The sequence below is a fragment of the Megascapheus bottae genome, chromosome 1, assembly GCF_031878675.1.
Source record: "Megascapheus bottae isolate mThoBot1 chromosome 1, mThoBot2.hap1, whole genome shotgun sequence".
NCBI classification, from domain to species: Eukaryota; Metazoa; Chordata; class Mammalia; order Rodentia; family Geomyidae; genus Megascapheus; species Megascapheus bottae.
In genome coordinates this window covers 39,318,800-39,333,303 of record NC_143509.1, presented here as the reverse complement: position 1 = coordinate 39,333,303, position 14,504 = coordinate 39,318,800, and the positions used below count along the sequence as shown (strand labels likewise).

The following is a 14,504-nucleotide window of genomic DNA, read 5'->3' as shown; positions in this document are numbered from 1 at the left end:
TTGTGCTTGCTAGGTAAACACTTAAGCCCTAGCTTGGCTTTTGGCTTTTTAGTGGTTAGTTGAAGATAAAAGAGTCTCACAAACTTTCCTGCCTGGGCTGGATCTCAGCTTCCTGAGTAACTAGAATTATAGGAGTGAGCTACTGAAGCCCTCCTAAAATGTTGTGATTTTTGAAAGATATATGAAATAAACATGTCATAGTTAGTAATAAAAACTATGTATTTTACAAGCTTTTTGTGTTTTGTATTATTTAACACAACACCACAGGAAGGTAAAGAAAAAGTATATTGTTGTATAAAATTCATACATGAAAAAATAAGATAATTAATGGATTCATTTTTAAAATATTTTTAAAATAAGTACTTATTAATGGTTTAATTTTTAAATAATGTGATTAATGGATCTAGAGGATTAGGCTTCCAGTTCTTTCCAGAAAGAAAAATTCACTCAACTTTATCTCCAAAATGACTAGCAAAAAAGCAGAGCTGGAGGCCTGGCTCAAGTGGTAGAACCCCAGCCTAGCAAGCACAGTGTTCTGAGTTCAAACCTCAGTACCACTAAAAGAAGAAAAAGAAAGAAATGATTATGAAGAATGAGTGAAAATGATGAAAGGAGTGATAGCACTCTAGATGTATTATACTGATTAACTGAATGGTACAGCTGCTTAAAGATAATTATTTTTTTAAGGAAAGAATGATTCTAAGATTAATGAAAACATGGACACAGTACAGACTGATGAATCTTAAAAATTACCCAACATTCTAGAAAGAGTTAACATTTTGTGAGCTTATATGGTATATTTCATGTTGTACATCTTGAGATTTCTTACTATAAAGTTTAGACTGTTTAGTGACTTTTTATTGTTATTTCTTACTCTTTCCCCCTTTTTTCAATTTGACATACCTTCTGATTTTAAGATATCTAATACCATGACATCTCAAACATTTTGAAATTTCCATAGCACTAGGGTAGAAGAAAGAGGAAAGAGTGCACAAGTTCGGAAATAATGACAGAGGATCTTGATTAGGTGTCACATAGAGAGTGAATGAACAAATGTCAGCCTCCCCTTTCCCTGTAGCTCTCTCACCATAGAGTCAGGAGTCAGTGTTGGGCACAGGGGATCTGACATAGGCAGACAAACCAGCTAAAGCACAGAGGCAATCCTGCTTCATCTTGTTATTTCTGTAGGCTTGGCAATTCCTCGGGATTACTCAGGCAGAGAATGAAAATGAACAAGCAGCCATTGTTGCTCTCCAGAGGTATGTGAAGCTAAATGGAAAATTATGGGAATGATGGACTTCCTGTTTCCAGTTTGCCCTTTGACCCTTATTAAAAGTCATGTCATGAATTTGGCCAGATAAGGATAAGGATATCACATGTAACTCATACCTAGCACTGAAAAATAAGAATTTATAATAAAATCATGTTCTTAAATCACAATGTCTTCTGATCTACATAGTTATCACAGCTACTAGTATCAAAGAAAATCTATGTTAAAAGCAATAATAAAATAGAATCATTAAACAAAAAGTTCCTTTTACTTTCAATCTTTTTGCAGCATCTAAGCATTTTCTTCTGAAAAATATACTCAAAATCCTGACTGAAGATATATTTGGGGATGGCTATACGAAGAAAACATAAGTGTACAATCACTCATTTCTTAGAGCTCCTATTTAAATTGTGGAAAAATACTTTTTAAAAACTAGCCTGCACTTTTCCTGCCCTCTCTCATGAATTCTTTAAATAGAAAGCTATAGCAAGAAAATATACAGATCTATCCATATATTCTATACAGATGTGTATATGTATGAATGTACATACAAAATAGTTTCTGCTTATGTGAATCAGAGCTTTAAAATGTTAGAATGCCCGCATTTGAAATCCTTGAAATTCTATTAGTTTATATTCCCATATTCAAGTTTTCATTGACACCTCCCTGGCAGAGGGCTTGGGATATTACTCTTCTTTGTCAGCTATCCCCTACAAACAAGAGAAGTAAGAACTAAGCAAGGCCAGGATCATACATACAGTATGTAACAGTTACATCCCCGACTCCCAATCTAGGTCTCTCTGAGAAATGGTTCTTAACCTTATATGTATACCCAGGTATAGTAGAATTATCAGAGAGGAGGGTGGGGAGAGAGAGGGAGAGAGGGAGAGAAAGAAACAGAGACATAGAGATGGTTTAATTAGTTGTTACTGGGGAACTTGAGTTTCAGTGGATTCAAATTGCCCCATATATTGCTAATGCACATTTAAAATTGAAGATTTAACACTGGCATTCAGTGCTACCTAGGACATGCTGCTCAAAAGTCTGATCCTACACTAGGACATGCTGCTCAAAAGTCTGATCCAGGCTGGGCGCTGTTGCTCACACCTGTAATCCTAGCCACTCTGGAGGCTGAGATCTGAGGATTGCAGTTCAAAGCCAGCCCTGGCAGAAAAGTCCTGAGAGACTTACCTCCAATTAACCACCAGAAAACTGGAAGTGGTGCTGTGGCTCCAGGGTAGGGCATACCTTGAGCTGAAGAGATCAGGGACAGTGCCCAGGCCCAGAGTTCAAGTCCCATGACCAACAACAACAATAAAAAAGTCTTATCCAGATACTACCCCTCTCACCACTCTCTGAGAGCTTGTTAAACCGGCCACACCCTTGAACACCCACCCCAGGCCTACTTACTAGAATATGCAGTGGTATACAGAGCTACTTCACTTTGTGTGTGTAAGGTCCACCCGGCAAGGCCTCTATGCAGAGACCACCACCCCCACCTCTGGCCCCTGGTGCAGACACTTCCCCCTCCTGTATAAGCCTCCACCCAGCATTGTATTCCCTTGGTAACTGGCACATTTTGAGGCAGGTACCTTCCCTTTTCCTGAGGTCACATTCTGAACCACCCTGGTCACACCTCCTCCTGGCCCCTCCCTACTTAAACCTAGACCCTGTCAGGGCCTTTCTCTGTGGACCCCCACTGCTCTCTAATAAACTCTTTTCTGCAGACCATGTGTCAGTTTACTCACAGTGAACCTTATAATGTGTGTGCAGATACCAAGGTTTGAATTCAGGGCTTCACCCTCAACCAGCTTTCTTGCTCACAGTTCTACCAGTGCTGGTTAATTGGAGATGGAGTTTCTCAAACTTTTCTGCCTAGGCTAGCTTAACTGAGACATTCTGGATTTCAACCTGCCATGTACTAAGATGACAAGCATGTGCCACCAGCATCTTTCAGCACTTACACACTTGGAAGTTTGGAAAGTGCTTGCTAGAGGACAGTGTAAAAGAATGAGGAAGAACAGTGTAGCCTGTCTCTCCACTAAAGCCATATTAATAGTCTGGACACAGGAATTTCCCCCTCCTCTACAATACTCTACACAGTCATCTCTGGACACAATTTGGCTCACATCCAGTTTGGGAGAAAGAATGTAATAAAGCAGTGTTTAAATAATGATAACCCTTATATCTCATTAGATTAATGGCTAGTAATTTATGTGCAAGCATTAGCCATGCTTCCTGTCACTGTAAAACCCTTTGTTAAGATTACCAGAACTGTCAGTCATCAGGACAAGTTCTCATTTTCTTTTAAATATAGCTTTCAGATAATGGCTAAAAACTAAAATTGACTTTTTTTGTTGTGCTTTCTTTCAAGGTGCTTGGAATTGCAGCCCAACAATTTAAAAGCTTTGATGGCCTTGGCTGTGAGTTACACGAACACAGGCCATCAGCAAGACGCCTGTGAGGCTCTGAAGAACTGGATCAAGCAAAATCCAAAGTACAAATCCCTTGTGAAGAACAGGAAGGGATCTCCAGGCCTCACTCGGAGGATGTCTAAGTCCACAGTTGACAGGTATTCTTCTGTTATGGCAAGTGGTACATACTGACGTACCAACTCATCGCCTTAAGGTTCGTTTGTGAACCACAGACCTCACTCCATAGTGGCTTTTAAGACAGCACTCTTCTAGAAGAGCAGCACTTAGTAGAAAGACTGATGCTGACATCTAGGCCTTCTTATTAGTTAGCTTTCAATTACTGTGACATAATGCCCAGGTAGTCAGCTTATAAGGAAGAAAGTTTTGCCTTGTCCCTCAGGCTTGGAGGTTTCAGTAGTCAGTTGGTCTGGTTGCTCTGGGGCCTGTGATGAGGCAGTCCATGTAATGGGAGCATGTGGTAAAGGAAGCTTTTCACCTCATGAAGCAAAGTCAGATAGGAGGGAGCCAGGACCCCAATATTCCCCCCAACTTCTCTGACCAGGTTCCACCCCCCAAAGCTTCCACCAATTCCCAACGGCACCATAAGCCGGTGAGCAAATCTCACACATGGGCTTCTGGAGGATGCATACTCATCACAGAGCCATCCTCTGGCCAACCTTGGTAGATCCTATGTGCATGTGATCTGCACTCTGGGCACTCACACTTATCAGAGTACCACATTCTATAACAAAATGTATATAATTCATCTGAAGGATAGTAAGTACTGGTATTCTGTATTTTATAAAGCCTAAGGAATGGGTAAGTGGAAGTCCTTTCTTCTAGGAATTTTACTTTCTATCCACCACAAATCCTAATGCTAAACCCTTCCTCAACAATACTCTGAACAACTTAGCTGTGGGTTCCCACATGAGCACACACAGGTCTGTGTCTGTACACACAATCTATATCTGTCAGCAGGGAAAGCTGACTGTATGTTCTAACATTTAACAGTAATGACCCCATGATTAGGCAAATATAGTTTATGGAAAACTTAAGGCAAAAGAATATTAACAGCTAGTCATTTATACTTACGCTATTTGAATTATTTTTTTGTAGCTCTGTTCTGGAAGGAGTGAAAGAATTATATCTGGAAGCTGCCCACCAAAATGGAGACATGGTTGACCCAGACCTGCAGACTGGTCTGGGTGTGCTGTTCCACCTGAGTGGGGAGTTTAACAGAGCAATAGATGCATTCAATGCCGCCTTAACTGTTCGGCCAGAGGTAAAAAGAAAAAGAAAAAAGAAAAAGAAAAAAGCCTAGCATTGAAATCATAAGGTTCTCTGTAACAAACGTTTTCTACTTTGTACATTTCTTCTCCATGCTATGCCACCAGTGGTTTGATTGGTACAGATATATTACCTGCCACTGAAATATCTAAAATAAAAATATTAATTGCATGTCAGTATCACATACTAACTGCTCTTTGCTGAAAGTCATTTGTCATGAAAAAATGCTTTTCCATAATAAATCATTTTTCAATAATTTGCTTCACCATGGTCCTTGTCCATGAACACTGGATAATTTTCTAGTCATCTTCCTTTCTCGGCAGAGAGATGCAAGATTTTCTCTCACTGTGGTTGTAGTTGTGAGATCTGATTTTTGTCATCAGGACTATTCATTATGGAACCGTCTTGGGGCTACCTTGGCAAATGGAGATCGAAGTGAGGAAGCTGTGGAAGCTTATACTCGAGCACTGGAGATCCAGCCAGGCTTCATTCGATCCAGATACAACCTAGGAATCAGCTGCATCAACCTCGGGGCCTACAGGTAAAGTATGAAACAGTAAGTCCAGGACCAGCCTCCGAGGCTGGACCTCAGAGGAAAGTCACATGTCAAATATCTCCTTTCAGTCACAGATTTCCCTCTGGCTCACCCTTTGCCCCTGAGGCCTGATTAAGTAGGATATATACTCATAGGCTCCATCTGTGAAGAACTTCAACCATCCAGGCATTGTGGGAAGAACAGGCCGTCCCTCTAGAGACTCCAAGTTTTCAACATCTCTCAGGGCAACATTTGTGAACCATGAGCAAACTATTGTTTATTTTCCACTTAAGGAGAAGAGGTCAGATAATCAGGGGATTGGTTTAGAAGACTTGGCAAAATAACTTCAAAAGGTCCTCAAACAAGTATTCAGTAAACAAAACCAAGAATGCGCAAGTTTTCTGAACTGAATATGAATAAAGTTAGAGGAACAAAAGAGAAAAATTAATGGGTTTGTTGTTAGAAATCATTTTATCATGACTTGTCATTGTCACTCAGGACTCTGTCTTCTCTTCTTTACCCATTAACAAGGACCATAAATGACCTTTATTTAGGGCAATGAAAAATGTGGGTGTTTTTTTTCTTCTTCCTTTTTGTAGTTAAAAAAATCTTCTAAACAAGTACTACTTTCACAATTAAACATGAAAACTAAATGTTATTTTTCAACAATATAAGACCGTGTGAACCTCTCCCTGTTCTCAGAAAGAGCCATGCTTTCATTCACAGACAAGTTTAGGCTCAAGTCACAGCTCTGCAATTTACAAGTTTTATAGTACTGTGCATATAACATGAACTTGGTCTCCTTGTATGTTGGTGGGGAGAGACAGAGAACATGAATTAATATCTTGCTAGATCATTGGACAGGTTAGATGTAAATGAGCAGATGCTCACTACCTAGTAAGCATTTATTATTATGAGTGTTATTGCTATCATCAGTATGCTTGATTACTTGCTTAGGTAAATAATCAAAGAGCAACATAACTAGACTGCATTTTTTGTCATCTGAACAAATGCTTTGTATATTTTTCAACTATCAACAGAAAACAGTTGTTCTATTTTTACTTAAAGGATCTTACAAAGAACATTAGCCATTTGATTACATCATGTTCTCTGTGAAGATTTTTCTAAGGTCAAACCCAGGAAGAGCTGAGTGATTCCCTGAGCAGCTGGTTTGTTTGATTTTTGTGTATACTCAGCTGTTCTCCTGAGTTTGTGTTATTCCCATCCTCAGACTGGAAGCCAGAGCACCTCCACAGATCAGCTCCCTCAAGGCTGCCTAGTACTGTCCATTTTTTACTAACCTCATTCCTAGTTTCATCTGCTTTGCCTTAACTGACCTTTGTGCACATTTTTAAGCTTCATATCTCTATATAAATACATATAAAACACATAATACATATGTGTATATAATTATATATCTATTATATATATATATAATTTGATGAGACACTTGAAGTCCTTTGTGTAAAGTAAGGGAAAACTAAAAATATATAACATGTAGATATTAAATTCAATATGAAAAGAAGCTTGTTTAAAGCTGGATCATCATTCCAACTGCTTTGTGTAGAAAATAATACTTATGGAGCCAATTTTTGTTGGCATTCACAGACACAAAATTCATCAGGATAATGATTTGCAGGAGACTATGACAAAATGGCATTGGAAACTGCTGAAGCGTAAGGTTTAAATCCGTAAATCCCACAAGAGCAGGTCAATTTGATGTTGCCAGAATACCCTGTAAAATCTGAATTTCAGAAAAATAGCAAGCAATTTTAAGATTAAGTATTCCTTAAGTATCAAATGCTACTATTACTCATCTAGAATTCCGTTTTAATTAGCCTGAATCTTTGCTAAATCTAATCCTGGTCAATAATTGACCCATCTCAACTAAGCTTCATGCATCTTTAAATATACTGAGTATGAAAAGTCTTAAGAAATGATAGTCTGTGTTTGTTCCCTTTGCTCAACCATCAATGAATTCATTTCCTCTTACTTGAGTGATCAGGAGCCCAGGGCCAGGGCAACTAGGAAGCCACCCTAATTCTTTGCACAACAAGAAGCACAGTGCATGCCTAGATGGCGTGTTGAGATTGGAAATGCAGCCTCACTGGCACTTTTTCTTGGGTACTTACAAGGTGAAATGACATCAAGTGAGTGAAAGCTATTGAGAAAAGCAAAGCAGATAGAAATGAAGGTGGCATGATGGTTCTTGTAGTAATCCATTTGTTAAATGTGCAAGGTTAGAGAGATGTAGAACCACTTGGGCAGCCAGTGCCACACAGGACACATGATGTGCAGTCATGCTCTAGAACTGCTTTAGCATCCAACTCGGCTGTTCTCAAAACTGTGCTCTAGGGAACACTTTATACTGATAGCAATCACAGAGAATGTCAAAGGGCTATGGTTATGTAGCTACCCATACTTAAAGTATTAGAAATTAGATTAAGGAGGCCAAAGTGGTGGCTCATGCCTGTAATCCTAGCTACTCAGGAGGCTGAGATCTGAGGATCATGGTTCAAAGCTCAGCCCGAGCACTAAAGTATGTGAGATTCTTATCTCCAATTTAACACCAGAAAACTGGAAGTGGTGCTGTTGCTCAAGGGGTAGGGTAGTAGCCTTGAGGTGAAGAGCATATGGACAATACCCAGGCCCAGAGTTCAAGTCCCACAAACACACAAAAAAAAAAGAAATAAAGAAAAAGAAAGTAGATTAAGAACATTTTTAATTTAATAAATATAATACTCATTGCATTTTAACATAAATAATATATTTTATGAGACAATAGCTGTTTTCCAAAACAAAACTGTGTTTAGAGAGATGAGTATTCTTTGATTTAATTATTTTTATTTTATTATTGTTAAGTAGTTGTACAAAGGTGTTGCCATTATGAACACAACGCATTTTGATGGTCAGCCCTTTCAACATTCTCACCCATCCTTCTGAATTAATTTTGAAATACTTTTTTTTTTCAGTCCTGAGGCTTGAACTCAGGGCCTGAGCACTGTCTTGGGGCTTTCTCAAAGCTAATGGTCTGCCATTTGAGCCACAACACCACTTCTGCCTTTTTCTATGTATATCGTACCAACAAATCAGACCTGGGCCTTCATGCATACTAGGCAAAGCACTTTACCACTAGGCCAAACTCTGGGCCTTGAAATGCTTTTTTTTTCTTTTTTGCCAGTCCTGGGATTTGAACTCAGGGCCTGAGCACTGTCCTTGGGATTTCTCAAGGTTAGTACTCTACCACTTGCGCCTCAGCACCGCTTCCAGCTTTTTTATGTATGTGCTATCGAGGAATCAAACCCGGGTCTTTGTACATGCTAGGCAAACACTCTATTACTAGGCCAAACTCCCAGCCCCACCTGAAATGCTTTTGACAGTAAACATTTCCAAGATTCTGTCCAACCACTCAAATATAGCTGTTTATTGGGAGAATACTTACCATTTTCCCTTCTATGTTTCTTCTTAGTGCCAGCAGAAAAATTGTATATACAGGGCCAGAAGTGTGGCCTAGTGATAGAGTGATCATCTAGCATGCATGAAATCCTGCGTTTGATTCCTCAGTAGCACATACACAGAAATGGTCAGAAGTGGTGCTGTGGCTGAAAGGGGTAGCGCTCTATCCTTGAGAAAGTCCAGACCCTCTGTTTAAGCCTCTGGACTGGTTAAAAAAAAAAAACTATACACAAAGATTTATTTTGTCATTATAACTATAATATTCCCACCAATCAACTCTTTTTTATTTTTTATTTTTATTTATTTATTCATTTATTTATTTATTTATTTATTTGTGGGTCATGGGGCTTGAACTTGGTCTGGGTGTTGTCCTTGAGTTCTTTGGCTCAAGGCTACTGCCCTACTCTTGAGCCAAGCCCCACATCCCGTTTTATAGAGGTTAATTGGAAATAAGAGTCTCAGGCCCTGGGCTGGGAGTTTGGCCTAGTGGTAGAGTGTTTGCCTAGCATGCACGAAAACCCAGGTTTGATTCCTCTGTACCACATACATAGTAAAAAAGCCAGAAGTGGCACTGTGGCTCAAGTGGTAGAGCTCCAGCCTTGAGACAGTCCAAGGACAGTGCTCAGGCCCTGAGCTCAAGTCTCGGGACCTTTTGTGCCCAGGCTGGCTTTGAACCTTGATCCTCAGATCTTAGCCTCCTGAGTAGCTAGGATTACAGTAGTGAGCCACCATGCCTGGCTCAGTTATTTTTTTTTTTAATTAAATTTTATTGTCAGAGGACTTACAGTTATTTTCTTTGTGATTGTTGTTTTTAATATACTAGGTGAAGTAATTTCTTTTTCCTTTCATTTTCCCCCTATGGTTTATCTCTTGTTACTGTATGTGATTTTGGTACCTGGTGTGTTGTATATACTTTTATTTCATATATTTTGAAAGTGTCTTGCTCACAATCAAGGATTGGACCTTAAAGATAAGAAGTTTGTATAAGGCTAAATAATTGGCACTCAAGACCATGTACTCTAAAAGGACAGGCAAACTCCACCTCTGCATCTCATAGTTCTACCGCTAGCAGGAAAAAATTATACTATTTTGTTTCTGAGTGGAGCAAATTCTCTCTCTTAAATGTAGTTATATAAATCCCATCTGCAAATGGATTAAGTCTTCACCATCATTCCTAGAGTAGAAGAAAACCAAAGGCATGAATGAGTCAGTCAGCAATGATTTTGCTGTTCTTACCCTTTCCATGTGCCATTCCTAAAATAATTTGCTTCCTTTCTTTCTCTTTTAACTGTATTTAACGTTTCTTGATCACACAAGAATAATAAGAAAATCAGAAAGTTGTTTTTCTGACATGCAACCCAGAGAAGAGGTAATTTAGGATTTTATACTGAGAGAACTTTATTTGTTTAAGCTTGCTACCTCTGAAATTATTTGCATTTTAAGATTTTTCAGATTTATTTTTCTCCCCTCTTAGAGAAGCGGTCAGCAACTTTCTCACTGCCCTCAGTTTGCAAAGAAAGAGCAGGAATCAACAGCAAGTTCCTCATCCTGCCATATCTGGTAATATCTGGGCTGCCCTCAGAATCGCACTCTCTCTGATGGACCAACCAGAACTCTTCCAGGCAGCCAACCTCGGTGACCTGGATGTTCTTCTAAGAGCTTTCAACCTGGATCCTTGAAGGAGAAAAGAAAATGAAAAATAAAGAATAATTCCTCCCCTGTGTTATTGTAATGAGAAGCTAAAACAATATTTTATTATGAATTTCAAAAGAAAGATATATCAGATATTCAAAAGATCAGGACCATATAACCCAAGGGAATTAGTTCCCCCTGACAATGCCCAATCTCTGTTCAGATCCAAAAGCACAAAATGTTGCAAGCAGAGTCAAAGTCAGAAAGAAAAGAAGTGAAAGAATGAAGAGAAGCCAAGATAAAGTGTGAACTCTTCATGAGTTGCAAGTGTATTGTAAGACTTGTTCCCATCTGCCCCTGAGGGCATATCTAAGGGAGTTGTTCCCGAGACTCCTGAAGAAAGTTCTGTCTGAGTTGAGGGAATTCAGATTATTTCTAACCTGTCCCCTGAAATTCCCTCTTTTGCAAGACTGAACATAGTTTGGGCCATTGGTGCATGCACATGTATTAATTGAACTAAAGACAGGCATTGCTTAACCTTGTTCCAGTTTTCACTTTTACCCTTTGTTTCCAGAGAGGGAGCTTTGCTGGCAAAAGCAGTTTTGCACTAGAAATTTTTGCTGTTCCCAATCAAAAACTTTTCTGGGATTGTATATAATGCACTTTAATATCTTATTTATGCCTTGCTGGAGTTTCATTTTGTTGCTCCAATTTTTAACTTGGGGGTGAAAGGTTTGAGAATTCAGAATTGTTCAATGGACCAAATAAAATATTATCAAAAATCCTTTTTCATAGTGTAGGACTTTGAAGGAATGTTTTCCCTAAAGCATATGTGACATAGTATGTGAATATGTCAAAGACATACTACTAACTTGCATTTTGAAACTGCGAACTTCAATAAGAGACACACCACTGTCTCTTCATGCATTCTCTAGAGGGAGAAATCTCGATGAGATCATGCTTTCTAAGTTCACATTAACTGTGCTTAGCTGTCATATGTTGCTGGCTTTCTAACTGCCCGGCACAACAATATTCCTTTTAAACTGTAACTATTTGAAATTACATTTCTTTAAAGTGATAAATACATTTTCTCTTAAGACCATATGTTTCCTCAGTTCCATGCTAACCTGAACTGTTCACCTTCTTGCATTGTAAGCAATAGAACAATATTTTGTCACTAGATATTATTGAATGTCCGTGGTTTGCTATGAAAACTGCATGCCCCTTTGGCACTTATTTTAAATAGCCAGTATCAGGAATTTTCTATGGGCAGGTAAATTTCCACTTAGAGTTTTAGAGTATGTTATGAGTGTTTGGGGCTTGGTGATTATTTTGAATGGTACATATTTTTTTAAGTATTAGAATAAGTATTTCCAAAATGCTAACCAAAACATAATGTTACCCAGGTCCAGTTCTAGTAAGTTGGCCTATTCTTTCTCTCCTTCCATCTGCCACAATTTTCTTCAAAATGTCCTGATCCAACTTTCATATATTCTTTGGTTATGAAAATTCTGTCTGGACGAAGAGTGTGGCCTTGTGGCATAGTGTGTGTCTAAAATGCACAAAGCATCCTAGGATGTTCAATCCTTGATACCACATATCAGGTGTGACTCAAGTGGTAAAGTACTTGAGAAAGCTCACGAATGATACCCAGGTCCTGAGTTCAAGCCCCAGGACTGGCAAAAAAGAAAAAGGAAAAAGAAAATTCTGCCTGTACTATAATCATAGGAATTGGAGTCAGCCAGGCACATGTGGCTCAAGCCTATAGCAGAGGCTGAGATCAGAAGATTGTAGTTTAAAACTGGCTAGGCAGGAAAGTCCATGAAAACCACCAAAAAGCTAGAAGTGGAGCTAGGGCTCAAGTGCTAGGGCACCAGCCTTGAGTGAAAAAGCTAAGGAACAATGCCCCAGGCCCAGAGTTCAAGCCCCAATACAGGCACAAAAGAAAGGAGAGGAGTGTCAAAGCCTGTGGAATTGTTACCAGTGAGGGAGAAATGTTCACACATGCTGAGAGGTTAGATTTTTAACTATGGATAAGTCCAATAGTGTTACTTTAAGCCTATGAGTTGTGAACGATCCTTAAGTTAAAGCAGGACCACAAGTCCTTGAGGCTTACCAATAGAGATAAAGAAGTGAGAGCACCATCATCGAAGCCTCGACAGAGCAGGGCAGTGTCCCCCACTAGACAGCAGGAAGGAGAGGTACTAAGGCAGTCACCTTTGAGCATGAGTGACAACTTGCTGTTGAACCACATTTCTCTAAGTTTATACAGCCACGTAAAATGCCACCCTATTTTCATGAATGGCACCCTGGAGATTGTTAGGAATTAGAAATCATCTGGGAGGAATTCTTGGTACCAGTATCTAGCCCATGGCAACTGGCTGTTCAAATAGCCTCCTATTCCTCCCACAGGCTGCATACTTGCAGACCAGCCAGCTGACTTGAACCCATCAGAGGCGGTTAAGGGCCTCTGAACAAAGGATCCTCTGTGAATGTTTTCTGTGCTATTCTTCTAGAGTTGATGAAATTTGCAATGATAAAGATTTGCAGCATTCTCAGCCCATCTGGAGCTACACACGAGATAAATAACAGCTCAAGACCCTAAAGTAATACAAAGTGCAGTGGTTTGGTTTAATTTGTGTATTATTAAATAGCAGAAAATTTTGAAAGTGAAGTTATTTTGCTATTGGAATCCAAAGTAGTTTCAAACTTTAGGAAGTTGTTTCAGGGGAGAGTTGATCTTTTGTTTTTTAATTACTTCACCATTATCTGGCAATATACACAGCATTTGGTGGTACTTTGTCCAGTATATCTACTAGTGTCCATCAGCACTAAAGTTTTTATAGTTTACTTTGTGAAAACAGCCAGAATTAATGCCTAAAATAGCTGCATTGTTTAATAATACCCTTATGAAATGAACTAAAATGATAATTAAAAAATGAATGAAACTTCACAGAAAAAAACATCACCAAAAATTCAATAGTAAGACAAGAATATTCTTTATTCAATATATTATTCATTTTTAATGTATACACTGTAAGGCAGAACTCTTTGGGGCATATAATCGTCATGGCAAGAAATTGTTTAATTTGCTCCTTTTCAGTTGGAAAATTAAGTGTCTTTTGTCCCCTTTGGAGGCTGTCTGGGAAAATTTTGAACATGTCAGTGAGCAACAAGTCAAGAGCTCCTGAAGCACAGCACTCATTTGCTATATGACCCCTCAATTACACCAAGGGACTTTCAAGGGCTGAAAGTACATCCATGGATGAAAGCTCAGAGAGTCAGTGATATTTGCTGAGTTTCAAAATATCTGATAAATCATATCTCTGTGCCACTGTTCCTAATCTGAGGAAGAGGCTGAGGGAGAGTAAAAGATTTTCTAACTGGGTTAATTTCAGTGACCATGCATTTCCTTTGCATTCTCCAAACATCATCACAAAACTTTAATAGAAAAATATGAAGTGTGTTTTTTCAGCCAACTTAGATTCTTCTAGAATGGCAAATGTGTGATACAGCTCTGGGTAGGATGCAGTCATGTCCAGAATGTCAGATCATATTCTTTCATAGAAGGACATTTATTAAGTTGGTCACTGGGCCTATGTCTAAATGTTTGTAAAGAGAAATCTCTCTTACCACGCAAACAAGATGGAAACACAATAATAGCTATTCTCATTTAAGGCTCTTAAACTCTTTCCCCAATAAATCGTATAAGAGTTCCTGGGGCATATCGAGGAAGCAAGATGGTCATTTTGTGTTCCTTCCTCATTTTCCTCTGGATCATTTCCAGAAGACTAGAGTGAACTTGAGGATAGCTGTTGTAGTGAAACTGACGTGGTTGTTTGACGCCTTGAAATGCTTCTGGAAACATCCTGGAAACTGGGTATTCAGAAAGTTTATTCATTCATGTGCC

At 39.0% G+C, this 14,504-nt stretch overlaps 1 protein-coding gene across 4 annotated transcripts in view; it reads left to right on the top strand.

The window, feature by feature from the left end:
- The window catches only part of Pex5l (peroxisomal biogenesis factor 5 like), a 169,895-nt gene extending 155,601 nt beyond the window's left edge, over window positions 1-14,294 (top strand). For all 4 annotated transcript variants that reach the window (XM_090342489.1, XM_090342486.1, XM_090342487.1 and 1 more), the window contains 5 exons: window positions 1,189-1,259; window positions 3,645-3,842; window positions 4,801-4,966; window positions 5,355-5,512; window positions 10,437-14,294. In XM_090342489.1, coding sequence (XP_090198615.1) covers window positions 1,189-1,259; window positions 3,645-3,842; window positions 4,801-4,966; window positions 5,355-5,512; window positions 10,437-10,641 — 798 coding nt within the window. In that variant the 3' untranslated portion in view covers window positions 10,642-14,294. The remainder of the gene's footprint in view (window positions 1-1,188; window positions 1,260-3,644; window positions 3,843-4,800; window positions 4,967-5,354; window positions 5,513-10,436) is intronic.
- The last annotated feature ends 210 nt before the right edge of the window (window positions 14,295-14,504 follow it).